Source organism: Lissotriton vulgaris, unplaced genomic scaffold (assembly GCF_964263255.1).
Source record: "Lissotriton vulgaris unplaced genomic scaffold, aLisVul1.2 SCAFFOLD_1305, whole genome shotgun sequence".
Lineage (NCBI taxonomy): Eukaryota > Metazoa > Chordata > Amphibia > Caudata > Salamandridae > Lissotriton > Lissotriton vulgaris.
In genome coordinates this window covers 24,530-45,908 of record NW_028253406.1, presented here as the reverse complement: position 1 = coordinate 45,908, position 21,379 = coordinate 24,530, and the positions used below count along the sequence as shown (strand labels likewise).

Sequence of the window (21,379 nt, the reverse complement as noted above, 5' to 3'; positions counted from 1 at the left end):
CTTTATCATTTCTAGGAAGAGTCCATTTAATTAAAATGTCTATTTTACCTAAAATTTCTTTTCTTTGTAACACAATTCCGTTATACTTTGATCCCTCATTAATAAATAAATTACAGTCTGATATCAATTCTTTCATTTGGAGTAAGCGACTCGAGGATCTCCTGGAAAAAGTTGAGAAGGCGTAGAGAAAAGGGTGGAATCGCTGCTCCAGACTTTCAGACATATGCATGGGCATTCCAACTGTCTCATGTCAGAGTGCTTTTAAAAAATCCATCTGAGCATGGGGCAGGCTCTTTGTATTCCACCCTTCTTTCAGGAGAAGGTGTTAGCCAATCGGGGTTTCTGTTCAAATTTGGGGAACCCAAGTTTAAAAAAAAATTAAGCTGAAGATTTAGCAAGGAATTGCTAAAATGTGGGCACAGCCAACTAAGACTATTAAGGTAGGGTACTACAATAGTAGGACTCCGCTCTGGGATCTCCCTGAGAGTCCGGCTTGGTTGAGTGACAGCCTTGCAACCCCGATTAAGGAAGCCGGGTTGACTGTTTGGGGTGACTTATTCATGGAGGGGGAATTTTCCCGTGGGAGTGCCTTAGAAACACCATTGGCCCCAACTTTGCTAGGTTCAAGCATAAGCAAATATCTAGCTGGTCCCGCGCATATGTTTCTCGGACAACCCGTGGAAACAAATTTCCCCTAGGTGGTCACAGCCAGTTAATATCTCTCTTGGTTGATAAACCTCTTGCCAAAAAGGAAATTTCATCCTGGTATAAATTGATTATGGAAGAAATGAATGGTGCTTTTTCACTACCGGAAGAGCTTTGGTCGTCTTCTATAATGGACTGTAATCTGCAAGAGCTCTGGAGCCTATCCTGTGGAATGTTGTGGGATGTAGTGAAACCATCTTGGCTCCGTAGAAATCACATCTTCACCATCCATAGAGCCTACTATTCTCCATTAAGGCTTTCGAAGTTTACTCAGGGGAGCCTAGTGGCATGCCCTAAGTGCGGTATGGTAGCAGCTTCAGACTGCCACATGTTTTTTGAATGCCCCATTTTGTCAACATTTTGGGAGGCCATACAAAGAAATTTGTCATTATCCTTGAATTTGAATATAGTCTTCGATCTTCCACTGGTCATCTTTTGTATTTTGGATGGCGTCCAAAGTTCAGAGAAGAAGCTAGTTTTCTATTCTATCTTGCTTGCCAGAAGGGAGATATGCAGAAAATGGAAAGACCCTTTGCCCCCTACAATCGAAGATTGGTACACCTCTACATTAATTGTCTCCAGATTAGACCTGGGTAGGTCTGGTAATTCAAACAAAAGGGCGTTCTGGCAACTATTAAATTGGGCGCACTGAGTGTCCGGGGTTCCCCCCCCCCACCCCCCCCCTTCCCAATGATTAAGCCACTTAGACCAATTATTGTGGAAAAACTATCCACTCTTTTCTTGATTGCTTTTTTTGTCTGGTGATTACAGGTGGTCGAGACGGAGGAGCTGAGGGTCAAGTATAGAGGGATAAGTTGGGCCCTACCAGTTATTCACTAGCTGAGACAGCTTCCCGCTCGTATACCACTGGACTTCCCCATCGAAACAAAACCAATGTGGCAAATGAGGACAAAAAGAAAAAAGAAATTGTGGGGTGCAGGAACAGAGTTATGAGTTCCTCCGTTCTCCATGATTGTGAGAATGGCGGCTCAGGTCCGCCGTCAGAAGGCAGAGGTGGTGGTGGTGACACTGCTTTGGAGGTACCAAGTGTGGTTTCCAGTTCTTCCGGATATTTTTGGGGATTTTCCAATCCTACTCCCCCTATTTCCTCATCTCCTTCAGAATCTGGTCGGGGAGCAGCATCGCCTGATCGTCCAGGGTTCTCTCCACCTCATGGCATGGCGGCTTTCAGGAGACGCGGGTCTCTCCCAGGCCTTTCGAGACTGGCTAAAGTCCTTTTATCAAAGGCCTGGGCTACCAGTACCTCAAAACGCTATCGGTCTACCTGGACGAAATGGCTATGTTGGTGTTATCGACTGGACTTGGATCCCGTGGTCACAGGAGTCGTTCCCATTCTGAATTTTTTGGCAGAATTGGTGACGGACGGTCTGGCATACCGAACCATTAATGCGGTGCATACAGCTATTTCTGCGGCTCATTGCCCGATCGATGGTGCCCCTGTGGGCTAGTATCCCTTTGCCTGTCGGCTCTTGCTGGGTATTCGGGTATCCTTACCTCCTGAGCCACATTACTCAGTCTTATGGGATGTCAATTTGGTCCTGAATCTGTTTCTGTCCTGCCAGCCTAATAAATATATTTCCTTGAAGGAACTTTCTGCTAAGTTGGCCATGCTGCTAGGTTTGGTTTCTTGTCGCAGAGTTTCAGATGTGCGCGCACTAAACATTTCGGCACAAGTTTTCTCCCCGGATGGGGTGACGTTTACGATTGGTCGCCGGACAAAATCCGCTTCAAGAACAATTTTGTATCCAGCTTTTTTGGATGTACCCAAGCTGTGTTGTGCATTGCCTTAAAGCTTATGAAGATTTAACCTCTGATTTACGCGCTCCGAGCCAGAGACAACTCCTTATTGCACTAAAGAAGCCGCACAAAGCAGTATCTTCCCCCACCATTGCTAGGTGGGTGCGTTGGGTCATGCAGGATGCGGGCATTGACACAAAGCAGTTTGGTGCCCATACTGCCAGGGGTGCAATGGCTTTTAAAGCCTTTTCCCTAGGAGCTCACTTGGAGGATTTGATGCGAGCTGCGGACTGGTCTTCAGATTCCACTTTTAAACTGTTTTATTTCAAACCGGTTGTGGATCTGGTACCATTTGGTGGTAAGTAAGCTTTGAACGAGCATGATCAGAGCCTCTGGTCCGGACACAGAATCGAAATTTGCCTAGTTTAGTAAGGGTAAGTTTCAATTCTATTAAGGAAACGGAGGAAAGGTTTATCCCTCCCGTAGCACATTTGGTGCAAACCCTACTGTATGGCAGTAAGTAAAGCTTTCCTGAACGTGATGATGGTTCGATGTATTTTTCTGGATTACTGTTTTGTTGTGTTTTCACAGTTTTTCTGGAGAATCTTACATGATGTACTTTGTTTCAGGGAATGATGGTTCCAAACAAGACCAGAGATTCTGAGGAGTACGGGCGAAGGAAGGAGGGACATCTGCAGTGAAGGGTCTTTCTAGGATTCTGTGGACACTGTGAAAGACTAATGTTGGAGCTGACCTTTGGACTCATGGGAATTGTAGTCTGGTCGCAGACTTGTTCGGTTTAATGTCTTCTAAAGATTGTTTTTCCCATTTGGTTGGGATAAAACATTTTCTGATGTTTTCTAAGGCTGCTGAAAAAAGGTTATATAATAAAGCGAAGAAAGGAAAAAGCATAATCCTCTCCTCCGTGTCCTTAATAAAATTGAAACTTACCGTTACTAAGCTACGCAAATTTCGATTCCGCACATGGGTGGGTTTATTCTGTGCTTATGATTTCAATGAAGATACCCCTGAGGACGAACTAGGTTACAGGTTAGAAACGGTTCCATATTTATCTTCACTGAAATGTTCCTTTCTTTTTTGAAGTTCCAGATTCATTGCTCCACAGTGCACTCAGAGCATACACATTTCTCTACTCAGCTATTCGTGCTCCTCCAGTTGGTTTCATTTTCATTACTGACATGCCATGTTAAACAGTAAACACAGCCTGTCCATTGTCTGCACTGTACTCTTAAAAGTTATCCTATTTTGCCAGGGAATAGCCCACACTCATTCACCACCCTGGAGACAGGGTGTTCCTCTTGTGGTGAGTAACTTGCTCATCCATCAAAACATCTGCAAATCTAGACCATTGGACCATGCTGATTAACATAAGATACCAGACTGTCAAGAGCACCTGCCACTCAAGAGGAATCTTAGGCCTGTTATCCAACCAGAGGTGGAGGGGGATAATTTAAACAACATTTAAATAAAATAAAAAATCTGCAGCCTTTTGGTAATCACTTCGGAAACCAGGGCAAGGAAGAAAGCCATTTAGAACCTTTTCACCCATAAGATTGCATCTGTTATAGAGCATTTAAGGAGGACCCTTAAGTCCGGTGAGGACGACATTAAGGTTTCAGAGCATGGAAGGCGGACCCTAGGTGGGATAACCAGTTTAAAACCCTCCATAAAAGATCTGATGACAGGGACTCTAAACAATGAAATTGGGTGTTTACTAAAGCGAAAACTCTTAGATCACAAGGTCAATCAGACACAATAGGTCAGTGTCCATGAGCAAGTACAGCAAAATATATCTAACGCATTATGACAGAGCTGTGCAGTAAGCCCCCCCCCTCTAAAAACAACCCTCAAAGAACCAGCTTAAAAAAGCAAACCCAGATACGACTTGTACCTGGATTTTGAGGCTAGCAGATCCTATGCCAGCCATGATTGTTCATACTGCCACTGAAGAATTACTTTACTTTCCCAAGTGGTGGGAAACACTGAGGGAGCTAAGAGGTGTCATGACGCAAAAGCAGCGTCCCATTTTGTAAACTTTTGCATGCCTACATAAGTACACTTTTCATGTTTGTGTACCAATCTGTGATGGATTGGTTAATGTAATTTTTTTTTAAGTAGTGCAAAAGTGTTTTAAAAAAAATATATACATATATATTTGTCCGTTGCGGGAGCAGGTTGAAGGAGGGTTGAAGCAAGACAGTGGGTGGGAGAAAAGCAAAGCGTCACACATAGAGGGCAAAACATCATGAGGGAGAGCACTTGGAAAAATATAGAAACAAAGGTGAAAGAGAACGTGGAGAGCAAAAGGTTGGGTGAAACATGGCTGAGAGCACAAACAGCGAAGGAAATAAGCAAATGGGCGAGAGAGCGTAATGTGGAGGGAAGGAAAGCACATGATTGAGGCAGTTGGAACACATTCACTCTCATTAAGTGCTCGAAAAAAATGGCTCCCTGAAAATGAGCAGTGGAAGCATAAAAAGTGAGTCAATCAAAGAGACATTAAAGAGGCTATGGTTCATGGAAGAGGCAAACACAAGAAGAAGAATGCAATCCATAGAATAGAAAGTAAGCAAATAAGAGTGACAATAAAGCCAGACAGTGGTTAGCAATCAGCGGGCTGCCAGTCCCTGTATGTTCTTGGTAAGCCTACAGGATGTCTTTTGCAGCCAGATGGCTTGCGCTGTCCAGGAGGCTTGGCCTAAAAGGACACCTTCTCGAGTCTCCTTTAGTCGCTCTGCTGTGCTAAAGCTTCAGAGCCCCCGAATACTAAGTCAACTGGTAAAGCCAAAGCAGATTCAGACAATCATGGTCACACAACAACTAAACGCAGAGTCAAACTCAAATGGCCGATCACAAACAACCCATTTAGAAGCACCCGGTGCAGGCCCACTCGAGGGCTTGGCATTCTGGAAGAATGTACAAGCCACACATGCACACAAAGCAAACACTAAGAAAGGTGTTACAAAGGCAAGATGATAATGTTTTTATGATCACAGCCACCCTTTCCAACCCCTCTTTCTCCCAAACACATTACACAGCAGCAGGAGCCGCCTTGGTCTCTCACCAGGACACTTTTAATAAAACATGAACGGTAGTGTAACAAAGCAAAGGAAAAAAAAAATCAATTAATATCATTTACAACCCACACAAACTCTGTACAGTGCTAGATTTTTTTCAAAGTTTTTTGTTTTTTTGTTCACCCCAGACACTCCCCCCAAGCGATAGGATCCTCTCCTGTAGGGAGTGTCTCATTTATATAGAATGTCATAGTGTCCCGGCCTGTACAGTAAGAACACGTTGGGGTCCGAGCCCTCAGGGAAGATGTGGTGGTTAGTGCTACCGCCCTCGCCACGGTCCATATACTCCACCAGGATGGAGACGTGCAGCGCCTGAGCCAGTGCAATAATGTGGATATGGTCACTTTCCTTGGCCATCGGCTCCACTTCCTGTTGGGGAGAGAATGCAGATCAGCAGGATATAAAGGACATCAAAACTTTACACTTTATTTAGGAAAAACATGTTCATATAAATAACTACAAGTTAAAAGGGCCAATTATTTTCACAGCAAGGACTATTCAAATGCAGTCAATAAAATGGCACTTGTTTTAAATGGCATCCTAAAGAAATGGCAAAAGAGGTAGATCAAGAGTGATCAATAGTAGATGCAACTGGAACAGTTCATGCTGATCCATTTGATCTACACTATACCTTAATGACGAGGTTGAAAAGGGTCTGTTTTTGGTCCCTTCAGGAGTGGGCCTTGCCTAGCAGTTTGGGATGCACTGTTCCCATGAGGAGCATGGACAATACTAACTTACATAAGTCTAGAGTGGCACAGTGAGCAAAAAATAACGGACTGGAATGTGCAACTAAGGTAGTTGCTGTAGACGCTGGTGAAATGGGTGGTGGTGGTGCTCTAAAATGAAGCAAGTAAATATCCTGCACCATTGACTGCTGTTGAATGGTAGGTGTCCGTAAGGGTTGGTCACCTGTGGCCACTGGACGCTCTTGACTTGGTCTCTTGTTTATTAAAGCAGGCGTATTTCTGTTGAGATTGCTGTTGATGTGGCTGGTAGGGCCAACAAGAATATTGAATCCTCTCCTGGCGATAATATCTGCGGTCTTTGTGATGATACTGAAACGTGTAGTACTTCTGCCTTTCCTCTAATCCTACCACTTTTAAGGTCTTCACTTCATGTTTTCAGCAGAACAGCTCCTCTTCTGCATATTGTTCAAATAAGGGAACAATTAAAGATTAAGGATCTTTAATTGAGCCTCTGGATTCAGAGATGTCAGCTGTAGGTAGGAAGATCCTCTCAAAGTAATCATATGAGAGTACTCTGATATCACCAGATCAGCAAAATATCTAGGCACTGGTGATTTAGTTTGAATTTCGAATGCTGCCCTGAACTATTTCAGAGATATCTAGCCATCTTTCTGTAGGCAACTAAGCAGAAAATGTTTACAGCTCCCAGAGTGCCCAAGGGCACATCCCTCTGAGGGCTATAGCAACGGTAGCAGTACTACAGATCTTTTGTGCAACATTCAGTCCTTCCTTTCCATGTCAAGGGGAGCAGATGTTCCTGTACCTGAGGAGTGGCATTTTCTGACTACTTACACAATCTAGTCAGGCCTTGGCTCAAGTCAATCTTGTTCTAGAGGGGTGTGTTTGAAATAAAAAATAAAAAAACTAGTGCTGTAGCCTTAGTAGTCACTGGAGTTAAAAAAAAATGTATCCCCTAGACACTAGCTGGTGACCCAGCAAATGAAATTAAGTGTCTGTCTTGCTTCCAGTGTATGCCGAAGGTGGCCTCTCATGTCTATGCCTCTGCAGAGAGGATAGTCATGTGCAGGAAGTTTTTGTGTGACTTATTAGGGGAAGTGTTTTTTTTTTAATTGGAGACTGTAGGAAAGTGGGTTATTATGTGAGTTGGCTGAGAGATAGCACATTGTAATAATGTCACAATCTCCATGAGGTCCAGTGAGGTTTCTTTAACAAATTCTTTAGCTCAGTACTGGGTAGCTGCGGCACAGGGCCATTGGGCGTAGTCAAAGGAACAGATGTAAATCATTTAGAAGTAGTAAAACACTAGTTATGAAACACAACGCAATAAAAATCTAACAAAAATCTATCGAGAGGAACCGGGGATATGATTTTTGAAAGGCAAGTATGTTTTATTAAGTAAGCTCTTTGGAGGGTAAGTAGGTTCCAATAAATCTGTGTAATCGGTGTTGCGGTTCCTGAACAAACGGCTAGCACAACTACCAATCCTTCTTGGACTGGCCACAACAGGTTTGGAGCCAGATATAGGGACTACTTCAGTCCAGAGAGACAGTTACCTGTCGGTCCAGCAGTCCTCACAGGTGATTTCACTGGGATTGTGGTTCCAGCCGAGAAGTGGACCTGATGCTGGGGATGGCAATTTTTAAGTCCATTCTTAGATATTGTAAATGCCAGGGAAGCCATAGAGCGTAAATGGGCTGGAAACTCGACAGCTTGAGTTCCCCAGCACCATGATGGCTTCTCTGATCCCAAGAGTGTTTGGTACCAAACTGCTCCTCTCAATAAACCCACACTGATAACATTGTGGAATTTATTGAAACATGTACTCAGAGAGCACCTCAAAGGTGACCCCTGAAAACCTACCAACCCTGGTGTGGTCATAGAGTGGCTTTCGGCTGCCTGCCACCAGCAGACATGTTTCTGGACCCCCTGGGTCGAGAGCACCCACTCTCTGGGACCAGAAACAAAGCACATCCAGGGCGGAAGTGTCACACCTCCTCCACCCAGGATGGGCACAGTGCTTGAATGGGAAGCTTTAAAGGCCTGCCGCCTTTGTAATGCTACCTCCAGCCTCTGCTTCTAGCAGCAGATGGCAGCCCCCGATTTACACCCCCACTGTGGTCGGGAAAACCGGTGGGAAAAACTAGGCAAAATAGGAGGTGTGCCCACATCTGCCAACTCCACCCCTAAGGTGAAGGAGGCAGGGTTAAGTACACCTTTCAGTCCCCACCATCTTGAAGATGGGGAACTCCTCCAATCAAGGCGAAGACTATGCCCTCTCCCACAGGAGGGTGTAGACACCCCAGGTAAGGTGCCCATTGGACCTGCCTCTCACTCCCTTAAAACGCCCCATAATCTAGTATTTAGTTGGCTTTCCCAGACCCTGAAAATAGTTCCTGCCGACCTAAGAAGAAGATGGACGAGGCAGATGCCATGCAGAGAAGACAGTTGACGCCCACCGACTTGGCTCCGGCCCTACCAGCCTGTCTGCAGCTTCAAATACCCTGCGAAAAGAACAAAGCCTGTCCTGCAGCTAGCGACCTCCACAACCCCTGGGTGGACTGTCTACCTTTGAAGAAGACCAGAACTCCAGAGGAACAGCAGCACTGACCACAAGAAACCAACCCAAAGGACTCTGGTGCCCTCCGGATCCCTGACCACTCTGCACCCGATGCCTTTGGCCTGTGTCCAAGTGGCCCATCGATCCAAAAAAGGTTCCTCAGTGATCCTGAGAGTCCAAGTTCAGCTTTGACTGAGCCCTCCTGGACTCCACAAGGTGTCAAAGGATACTCCTACACCCGAAGCCCCTGGGCATTGAGGACCTCAACTGACCGTGTCCTTACGACCTACAGCATCCCAGATTAACTCTGCTGTTGCTGGTTTCCTTCATGCAGCCTCCAGCCCGTCGCCTGCAGCCTGTTTTCCAAACCGGGTTTCTCCACTGAAATGCATTGGGCGTCAAAAACTGTATTTCCACTCTGCACCCGGCCACCCCTGTGCCACTGGTGGTGTAGGTTTGGTTCTGCCTTGCGGACCCCACCCCCATGCTTGCCTAAACCTCCGAAGCTTGAGCCATGCAACCGCTTTACTTACCTGCAAGCAGTGTGTCTTCAAGCACCCCCAGTCTCCATTGGGTAACCTTGGGCCGGATCTTAAACTCTGACCTTTGCACCCGATGGTGGTGCAGTGTTGGTGCTTACCTGAACCTTGCCCTCTGCTGACTCTGCAACCCGAAGACTGGATTTGTAAGTTGTTCACTCACCTGTAAAACGCATTATTTTTTTCCTCAATATGTTAACATTTCAAAGAATTTGAAAAGAATTCCTATTTAAAAAATACTTACCTTTTTGAAAAGATCCTGGTCTTAAAATAAATCTTGAGCAAAGTATATTTTTATAAAATTGGTGTGGATCTCGTTTTTGAGTAGTGTGTCATTTATTGGCCATTGTGTGCACAACACATGTCTTACACTCCTCTGTGTTAGGCCAATGGCTGTTTGCCCACACTACCACAAATTGAGCACTTTGGGCTTGCATTCCACCCTGTACACTTCTAGGGGAACCTCTGGACTCTGTGCACGGTATAACCACCCAGGGGTATACCATATGTAGAACCAGCTTCTTATACCCGAGTATCAGTTGTAACCTATACCAGGGACTTATACATAGTTAAGCGATCCAATCAAATATTAGCCAATTGTACTCATACTTTTAGGGTCAGAGCACATGCACTTGGGCCTTGACAGCAGGGCTGAGTGCACTACAGAGTCGAAAAAACAGCACCATCAGTCCAAAAACTTGAGGATCATACAAAAAGAGGTCCTTTCCTGCAGTGACACCAAGGTAGGTATTGAGACCATCACCTTCAAAATCACAGGTTGAGGCATATTTGGTGGCCTCAGAGGAGTCTGAAGGAATTCTGAAAGATGAAGGCCCAAGAGAAGTTGGTCCCATATCCAGAATAGGGCCACAACCTGAACTTGGCTAAGATACCTCTTCTACTGAAGATGCAGAAGATACTACAATCCTTTGGGTGAGCCTGTATAGAGCTCCGTTTCAAGTATATCTGGATGTCGAGTGTTATGTTGTCGATCAATAAGTTGACTTTGGACGATGGGAACTCTTCGATTAGAAAGATCTTCCTGACGCCAAATGGTGGTGATGATTTGGTGAGGAAAAGATCTAATTCTTGATGGCAACTTACTATTAGCCCACATTGATCTTTTCGATGGTGAGTGGGATCAACAGGATAGATTAAATCTTTTTTCTTCTCTTCTGGATCTTTTTTCCCCCTTTATCTCCCTCTTCAGGAGACCTTTTGAGGCCCAGTAGTGGTCTCAGTAGAGAAATAACCCTCTTGGGAAGCTCCCTTGATTTTTCCTTCGTCTTGGCCTTCAAGCTTGCCCCTCAGTCTAATGCCTTCACAATTTTTTAAGTGTCCTTTTGGACATTTATACACAAATTCACATTCAGCAATATAATGTAACCTTGTTGGTCCAAAGCTGTTTTTCTCCAGGCCGTTTCTTAAATAAGGAAGGTATTGCAATTGAAAAAATTATCTGGAAAAAACAAAGAAGGCCCGATAATGTTTTCCACTGGTGATGCCTATTACTAAAAAGAGATCACTGAAGCATTAATCCACACACAAAGGGCAAACTACCAATTCTAACAGAAAGAATACATTTGGAAATCAAGTAACTGTTGCAGGTTCTAAAAATACTTTCAATTTACTAAAAGGCCACAAGGATGAACAGGAAAAACAATTAGATCTATCAGCATCAACTTGCTTAGTTTCCTCTTTAAAAAAAAATGCTGGAAAGAATTTTAAGACCAAACAGGTGGAAGACATGCTTTCCAACCTTCTAAGAAAGATCAAGACAAAGAAAATGCAAACTGAAACCGCTACCTTTCCAGATATGGTTTCATCGCAGTTATTTTTAAACTTTGTTACAGAGTTTTTAAAACCTGACTTTCGTTCATCTTCAAATCTGAATGTAATTTTTTTTTTTTTTTAACAGCAAAGGTCTTGCAATGGGACTCAATCAGGAAATAATCCTCCTTCAGATAAAAAACTATGGCTTTGGAACTTAAACATTTGTATGCCATAGCAGATTAAGGTGGTCGAAGCATTACCAACAAATTCACTGGGGAATAATCCCAAATGGGCTGATATAAGAGCAGCTCTAGATAGGACATTTGATGTTTCATAATGAGCTATATTGATCATATAGCGCGATTTAAAAAAATACATGATTTAACTAGTAGTGCTTATGTACGTTTCTGGGGTTACTCAAGGGCAGGTCATAGGAATCCGGTTAAGGCCATATGGCAGGAAAGTGAGGGCAAGAAACCATTCAGGTTGAGTACTAATGAGATGGCTAAAAACACAATATCTGTAGTCTAGTCAAACATTTACTGTGTCCCATGTAAAACTACCCAAGAAGGGGAAAAACACCAAGGTAGGTGCTCTCTTCCAACAGCAGGGGTGTGTGGGAATAGGGGTTGTGTTGCGGTTCAAAATAACCTGCTGACATAATAAGAAAAATTGGATCGGGGTATAAGGCCCAAGGGATACAGAAATACAACAGCCCTACTCAAGTAAAGGAAATAAGGTAAAGTTTGAGGTATCCGTACAGTAGGGCAAGGAGAGGGAGATTAATATGTGTGTACATGAACCTAATTAGATACGGCAAAAGACAGTAAAAGTTGACACTATTAAATTTGGGGTGTCTACTGCAGATATTTCATAACTTCCCTAAAAACGATTTCATCTAATTATTTGAGACAGATTGTGTTTTGTAACTAAAACAGATGGAAAGGAAGTTTAAGATTCTTTTTTTCCAATTGGTCAAGTTTCTGATACTCCACGTGATCAAGAGCTCAATACCTACAGAATTAAAATACTTCAAAATAAAGATATGGAAAGTAGCAAGTTAAACCATTTCTAAACAACCATGCTGGTTTAAGCTGTAATCAATTTTGCGGTCTCTGAAAGATGAAAACATGGGCACTTAGATTGAAGAACTATTATTAGATTTTGTGGCTTTGGGTGGCAATTTTGCAGCCAAAAAAGGCAAATATTGTTGCCTGAAACCGCAATTTTTGCAGTATTTTTGGGGTAGGGAGAAAATGTGCCTGCCACAAAAATACTACAATGCCTGTTCTCTGTCACTGCTGGAGACTGTGCTATGTCATCATAATCTGTAACTTCGCAGAGACTCCAGCAGCACAACGCCTCGAACTGGAGGACGTTTAATGCCAGAGTGCGGATTGAAACCCCCGCTCTCGCTGGCATCAGACAACCTGTTTGCATTCCTTGCAGGGCAGCAAGGGTTTATGAGAGGGGGCATAGGAGCGGGATGGGAGGGGTATAGGAGAAGGTTGGAGGTTGGGGGGCATAAGACTGGAGAGGGGAGTGGGAGGGCTAGGTGGGTTATGGGAGGAGGAGGGGGGTGTGGCCTAATGTCTGTGCGAAGATCACACTATATACAAAAAACTAAATAAATACACAAGGAAAACGTGGGGATGTTAGGGATGAACAGGAGACAGAGGGCCAAGAGAGAGGAGTGAGAAAGTGAAGCAGAGGGTGTGGGGGCAGGGGTAAGGTCCAAGCACCTGCATAGTCAGCGGGGAATGGATCTAGGCTAATGTACAGGAGGAAGATCTGTGCATTTCACAGGCAGGCACCAGAGGAAGTTAACACCTCTGCTGCCTACTAGCTTGCCGTTCACCCTGCTTTTACGGGCTCAGCAGCAGCGCACAGCCAGTACAAGGGGGTCCGGTTTTTTTCACTTCAATTTTTCAGCCACTTTTGTAAAAAAAAAAAAAAAAAAATCACGGAATTTTCACAAGAGTGCAGATTATGCAATTCTTAATATTCGGGTTGGTTTGATATTATTGTATGAGTAATTATTTTCAAGGATAAAGTGATAATTCCAGATTAAGTAATATGGATTAGAGAAATACATGCTTCCACAGCCAAGCTCAAAGCCTTTCCAAAGCAGCACCCATAATCTGGAACTCCCTCCCACCAGAAACTAGCACCGATTCAAAACCTGCTATCTAGAAGGAGGTGAAATCAATACTGATGACGAAATTATTTCCTGCAAGAACACTCAACAAGGAATGAAGCAACAATGACAATCATCCCAAGAGAATATGCCACTCTATAGCCGGCTTCACGAACTGAGTAAATGTTCCAACTGCAGCCTCTCTGTAATTATGAAACGATGGGTGACAAACATCAGCCACTGGCAGACTGTTATGAATGTAGTGTAGACACTTGAAATATTGAAACTATCTCCAGGACAGTGCACTGATACACCCCAGACTCTTGGAATCATGAAATAAGCATCTGTAAATAGTTCCATTTGTAGACCTTTATATTACTGAAACAAGAGCCTAGTACAGTGCTCTGATACCCTCGGGTAATGTCCACGCTCCACAAATCCCTCAAAATATATTAAATTAACTTTGGTCTTGGAGTTCCCATGGTTTAATGAGGTTTCTAAATTCTGACAGCATAAAGTAAATAATGTATAGAATGATAATTTGTTGTTTGCTGTTAAGGGAAATGCCAATATTTGATGGATTAGTACAAATACATACCTAAACAAAAGCAAAGGGTAGTTTAATAAGCAAGAGCACCTACTTCCTATCCCACAGTTTACCCTCCTAAAAGGAATGCCACATAAAATTCCTTCTACTTCCAGATGTTGCGGAGCTGCTCCAATTCATGGCTTCTTTGAAACCTTCCAATCACTTCAACGATCCTCTACCCGCCAAGTTTTCAAAGAACTCACACCAGCCATTCTTCCACTCAGGTCCCTGATTATTCATGAATCTCTCATGCAGGGTAAGATTCCTGACTGCCTCAAGATGGGTCAAGTCCTTCCCATCCCAAAAAAGCCAAATGCAGACTTAGCGGATCCTAACAGACCCTCTTCCCAGCAATCCACTTAAAAGTCTTCATTCCAATGCTAATGCCCCTATGGACCACTTTTACAAATACCGCTCTTCTGCAAGGAACCATCCAGACATCCTCAAAGCTGGTCAGGTATTCCCCATCTTAAAGAAACCATCGGCGGACCTGTCAGACATGAATAACTATCGCCCAACATCCAACATCCTGACCCTGGCCAAACTACTAGAAAAATGTGTTCACACGCAACTTAGTAACCACATAGACCACTGCAACCTGCTCAATCACTTCCAATCAGGTTTTCGATCAGGACACAGTACCGAATCAGCCATGACCCACATAATAGATGACGCATTACAAATACTGGATCAAAACAAAGCCTGTCTGCTAATCCTGCTTGACTTATCCTCAGCCTTCGATACAGTCAAACACGACAACTTACTAGACCTCTTGAAACACAGAATGGGACTATCTGGAACGGTGATAAACTGGTTCACTTCCTTCCTCCAAAACAGAATACAAAGATTCAAGATCAATCTTTATCAAAGCCCACCCCAGTTACTTTGGGAGTACCCCAGGGATCTTCCCTCTCCCCGACACTCTTCAATCTGTTTATGGAACCACTCACTGAGCTTCTCAACTCCTCAAATATCCAATACCACATGTACGCCGACGAGACAACTCTACATTAAGGTCCACTCACTTGAAGACATCAAGTCCCTTAATTCAACGCTCCAAAAAAACAGACCTGGCTGGCAAAAAACTACTTAAAACTAAACACCCTCAAAACTGAATTCCTCTTAAATCGCTTCCCCTAGCCAAAAAACCATCATCCACAAGTGGATGAAGCACTTAACAGTACTCAATAGTCAACCTCTCATCACTGATTCAGCAAAATCGCTAGGAATAACCCTGGACAATAAGCTAAATAAGCAGAATCACATCAGCGCTGCAACTAAAGGAGTACATTTTCAGATGAACACCCTGAGAGAACTAAAACCTTCCACACCTGCAAATTACTTTAAACAGGCATTTCAAACTCTAGTATTCCCCAGAGTGGACTATGGGAGGGTCGCTCTCTGCAGACTTCCCAGATCAACGACCGCCCCTTTAAGAGCCTCAATTAATGCAGCTGCTAGACTCATCGCAGGCTCCAAAAGAAACTGTCACATATTCCCTGACTTTAGTGCCCTCAACTAGCTACCTTTTGAGGCCAGAATCCATTTGAAAATCACCTGTATAACACACAAGGCATTGCATCACAAAACCAGAGATACCTAGAAGAGAAATTGGTACTATTGTGTGGTAACAGAACTACTAGGAGTTCGGATAATCTTCTACTGAAACCAAAACGATTTTCCAAGAAGAAAACATACAACTGTACTTTCTCAGGAATGGCTCCCAGGATTTGGAACGCCTTGCCCCCAGAAAAGAGAGTGAACCCGTCCACGTCATTTTTAAAGAAAAGTTAAATTGATTCTCTTGTCCAAATTCACCTGAACTTTTTTATACAATCTTGTAGATATCTGCTAGTCTGTAATAATTACCACTATTGTATTCACATAATTCATTGTATGTTTATGTATAGTTCTATCACCTATATTTGCCCTGTACAGATCTCGGATACCGGCAAGGGTCTTGTTTGCGCTATACAAAACCTTCAAAATAAATAACAGTTTCCGGCCAATCACGAATATCATCACGTTAGCCAAATTGCTTGAGAAATGCGTTCTCACATAGCTCTGCAACCACATTGAGAATTTTCAACTCCGTGACCTTTACCAGTCAGGTTTCAGAGTGGGTCACAGTACTGAAACAGCCCTAACTTACATTGTTGATGACGCCTTGAGATCTCTTGACCAGAATGTACATTGTCTTTTGATCCTTCTTGATTTGTCCTCAACATTTGACATGAGCAAACATGAAAACCTGATTGGTCTTCTTCAAAAAAGGTTGGGGCTAACGGGCCCTGTCTTAATTGGTTTACCTACTTCCTGCAAAACAGAACGCAAAGAATCAAAGTCAACCACTCCCTTGCAACCAGAACCTTGTTCACAGCTTGAGTTCCTCAAGGTTCCACTCTCTCGTTCATGTTTTTCAACTTTTTCATCGAAATCTTGAACCATTATAACATTCCATACCATATGTATGCTGACGGCACTCAACTATTTGAAAACTGTTTCACCAGATGACAAATACTCTAAACTGTGAGTTGCTTAAAATTCAACAATGGTAAACTCAATCATCTTTTGCTAAATACTCTCAAAACAGAATTCCTCCTGATTGACTCAAACAACTTACAGCGCTCAACTGCACCCCTCATGTTGTTGACTGCAAGATCTTTAGGTATAACTTCGGAAAAATACCTGAATATGCAAGAACACATCAGTGCAACTATAAGGGGAGCCAATCATCAGCTCAAAACTTTAAGGAAAATCAAGGTATTCTTGCCTTCTGAAGACATTAAGTCTGCAGTCGAATCCCTAGTTATCTCACGCTTGGAATATGGATTGGTGACCCTAGCTGGGTTACCTAAAGCTAGATGGGCACTTCATAGAGCCACTCTGTATTCTTTGGCTAGACTCACCACTGGTTCCAGAAAATATGACCACTTTACACCGGACATAATGCAATTAAACTGGCTGTCTATCGAAGCAAGGATACGTTTTAAGATAGCTTGCCTGACGCACACATTTAATCACTACAACACCCCCCTGAACCTGGCAAATAAACTTGAACTTTCGGGTTCGAATCGGAACCTAAGAAGCTCTAACAGCCTCCTGTTGAAACCTCCCAAATTCATAAAGAAAAGAACATACAATCATACTTTCCCTGGTCTGCCACAAAGAATATGGAACGCTCTTCCTCCCAAGATCCGATTAAATCCTTCTACAGCCTAGTTTAAAAAACACGTCAAATGGTTACCTTGAATGACCATTTACAGCAATAGTACCATAGTCATTTTAACTTCTATTTCCTATTGACACTCTTTGATACTATTGTTCAAAAGTTCTAATTTTTGTCTCTTCAAGTGCCCTATGAGATTTGTTGCGCTGCTGGAACTTTACATGTCCCACAAGAGGAGTTGTTACCTCGGTTCAGCAAATTTTAACAAGCTCACAGACTTAATTGCAGTGCGCACTGTTCACTGTGAACCAAAGTTCTTCCCAAAATTAATCACAATGTCGACTTCAATCTATTTCATGCTCTACTGTTTAAGCATTTATTTCTTTATATACAGTACGTAATTAGTTCATTACATTTAGTACCATGTTAACCGTATCAGGTCCTATTGCCTTACAACAAAATGTTATTTCAAACACAGTTTGTTATGATACAATTTCAGTAAACGTGTATAGACAGCACACGTAGCCGAGGCGCACCGATTGATTATTATTTTTGACAAGTGTGCTTTAATAAAGTTAAAAAGGATATAACTACAGGAGTGCACCTCCAAACCAAACCAAATATTGTAAATGGTTACCTCGGTTCAACATTGCTATTCTGTTTTTGCACGTGCTCCCTATGTCTTTTGTTGCTTTTCTGTTACCTTATATGTCCCTTTATGCTTTTGCTCCTTTGTACAGCGCTCTGATACCCGTACGGGTCTTGTTCGCGTTTTATGAAACTTTTCAAATAAATAAAAAATATGCAAAAAACTTTGGCTAATAGGTGCTTTAATAGTTGTTTTAGATCCTATATTATAGAATCACAACTGTTTGCCCAGAGTAACAAAATGTATTTTTATGCCAGTTTGATATTTGAGAAGGGTTTCAGACTTCCATGTTGTGGATAAGGAAGGTAGCGTTCACTTTCCATAAAGAGCATAGCTAAAAGTCTATGTAACAAGTTTACATCAAAAGGTGTTTTCTCTTCATGTGGAAGTTCTGAGGCGTTTATCAATTTGCATAAATGAGGAACAATTGGCGCTACTTACACAACTCCAGACAAGTGCAAATTTGAATAATCTGGAAATATTGGACCATAAAATAATTGTCTGGTGTAATGGAGTATTAACAGAGGTGGTCAGCTCTTGAAAATTGAAGAAATTGGACAGGTCAAGTCAAGGAATTTTTTTTTTAATCATTTTGGGATGGTTTGATTCACACCGTCAATGGATTAGTTACTTACCTGTAATCCTAGTTCTCATCCAGGGGTATACTCATCAAAGTCATAATCTATGAATAATCCCCGCCTATGTGCGGGATCCCGGAGCATATAGAAAATACACATATATGTATTTTCTATATGCTCCGGGATCCCGCACATAGGCGGGGATTATTCATAGATTATGACTTTGATGAGTATACCCCTGGATGAGAACTAGGATGGATATATATATATAGATATCATATATATACACATGTGAAAACATATATGTGCAGCCTAAACATTTCCCAAATGGCAAATCTGCCGCAAAATTACATAAATTAGCATACACACAGTAGTACTCTCCCAACCACTAAGTAAGAGAGATAGAGCAGAAAACCTTTGCATACAACAATGCTTTATTGCCATAGGAAAAACCTGTAACTACAGGCTTTTGCCAGTAGGCTGCAGTAGAGTATAAAGATACAAAGAAAACTGACACCTCGCCTTTAAGGCATTAGAGTAGAGGTACTGTGTCTTTAAGACCTGAAGGCGACCCCCTGCTCCCATGGTGCACCACAATCGGCAGTTGGGTCAGTTCTTTTTGGAGGTGCATAACACCGGAGTAGATCCACAGTAAACATCTCATAACTTTATGAGAATGCTCGTCCTGGGAGGTGGGCCGCAGCTTATGACTGATGGGTATACCCCTGGATGAGATCTAGGATTACAGGTAAGTAACTAATCATTCTCATCCAGGGGATACTCATCAAAAGTCATAATCTATGAATAGATTAGCAAGCTCATACCCAAAGTCTCGCGGACGAGCAAAAAAGTATACATAGAGACATTGAAAAATTGTACATTTCACATACAATTTATGCAAATAAATTCCTCAAGAAGGCCTGACCCACTTGGGCATCGGCCTGTGTATCTGAGTCTAGGCAATAATGGCGGGTAAAGGTATGCACAGACCGCCATGTAGCCGCCTTGCAAATTTCAGAGATTGGTACATTACGAAGGGGAGCAGTAGTAGAAGCTTTCCATCTTGTAGAATGCGCATGAGGTCTACCCTGTAAAGCTGTGGTTCCCAAACTTTTTTGACCTGTGGCTCCCCTGACCTAATCGGCAGTTGGCCGTGGCTCCCCACCATTTTTTTACCGGTGGGTGGGTTATTTATGCCAGCTGCTGCTTTCAGTACCTTTTGGTACTGAGACCCGCTATGAGAAAATGGAACATTGAGTTTGGTCTGACGTAATCAGTATCCCCAGCCTTATTTTTACACTAAAAAGGTCTGTCCTTTCATCTGTGTGCCCATCTATATCCAAACATATTCAACCATTTGCACACCTATCCACCATATATCCTTCCGTCCATCATTTCACTCATCCATCCCTCCATCCACCCTTTCACTCATGCATCCATTATTCATCTACCCACCCTTTCACCCCATCCATCTGTACAATCATCCATGCATCCATTCTTCCACCCAGCCATCCATCCATTCACTTACTCATCCATCCACCCATTCACTTACTCATCCATTCACCCAGTCATTTATCCTTCCACCCATTCACCCTTTCAGTCATTCATCCTCCCTTTCTCTCTCCATCCCCCTTTCACTTATCCATCCATCTACCCACCCATTTACTCATCCATTCATGAATCCATCCATTGATCCTATTACTCATCCATTCTTTCACTCATCCAACCATCCGTTCTCTCATCCAGCCATCCGTTCTCTCATCCATCCACCCTTTCACTTCACTCATCTATCCATCCATCCTTTGGTCCATCTACCCCCTTTCACTAACTCATCAATCCTTACATCCACCCTTTCACTCATCCATCCATTCACCATTTCACTTATCAATTCATCCATCCACCCATTCACTTGCCCATCATCTACCCTTTCATTCATCCACCCATCCATCCATCCATCCTTTCACACACCCATCCACCAATTCACTCGCCCATCAGCTGCCCTTTCACTCATCCATCCATCCTTTCACACACCCATCCACACTTTTACCCATCCATCTACCCTTGCACCCATAGATCTACCCTTCCACCCATACATCCATCTATTTACATTTTCTCTCATCCATACTTCCATTCATTCACTCATCCGTCCATCCTTTCTTTCATTATCTATCCATTCCCCCTTTCATTCATGCATTCATCCTTTCAGTAATCCATTCAGACATTCCTTCACTTATTTACTCACCCACCTTTTCACATTATGAGCTGAGCCTTTGTTTGCAGAGTGGCAGGCAGAAGAGTCCCATCAAGAATGAACTAAAGCAAGGGGTGGGCTGGTGGAGAGTTCACTATGCACATAGGCAGACTGAAAACGTAGAAGTCATGCATGATGCACAGTGCCAGGATGTGAGGTTACTGTAACATGGTGTTGTTTCCAGGGCTTTAAGCGGTGTAAAAAAACTGGGGGGGGGGTCTCTTCAAAGGGGGTGTTTGACGTAATTAAGAGCGCAGCTTAAAACACCTAGGCTAAAAATATGCACTTAGCATAGTGTTCTGCCTCACTGGTATTATGTTGTCTCTGTCATTGCATCCAGATATATAATACAGCAAGTATCATTACACCCCAACAAGCCAGGACTAGTGGCTTTGTTAATGGTTGCTAGTTCCTTAAAAAAAAAAAAAAGGAGTAACCATGGCTTTGTTGAATACAAAATTGAAAATACTTCACTTCTAAAATGACAGGACAGTGTTCTTTTAAACTTATTTTACAGGCTCCTTAAATGAAGTGTTTTCTAACGTTGCAGCGTTTATCGTACAGAATGCCCTTCTGTACTCTGAAGCAGGAGGAGTTCGCCACATGGTGTCACACCCCCAGACTGCCCCATTGTCATTCAGTAAGTGGCAATCAGCGGCATACTGAATGACAATGGGCGGGAGGGGCTGCTCTTGTGCTCCTGGAGGAGTGCGAGGTGCCTCCAGCAGCAGGGGTGAGGCCTCTCACAGGGGAGCAGCGCTGCTCCCTGTGATGGCCAAAATTACAGATAGTGTGCGCGGCGCCCCTGGCACCTCATTACGGCGCACCGGGGCGCCGCGGCGCACAGTTTGGGAACCACAGCTGTA

General features: G+C 43.2%; 1 protein-coding gene across 1 annotated transcript in view; it reads right to left on the bottom strand.

Annotated features, from left to right (window-relative positions):
- Positions 1-5,536: 5,536 nt before the first annotated feature.
- The window catches only part of LOC147660967 (ubiquitin thioesterase OTUB1-like), a gene marked incomplete at its 5' end in the record, with an annotated part of 32,836 nt that continues 16,993 nt past the window's right edge, over positions 5,537-21,379 (bottom strand). The window contains one exon of the mRNA XM_086951406.1: positions 5,537-5,930. Coding sequence (XP_086807532.1) covers positions 5,733-5,930 — 198 coding nt within the window. The remainder of the gene's footprint in view (positions 5,931-21,379) is intronic.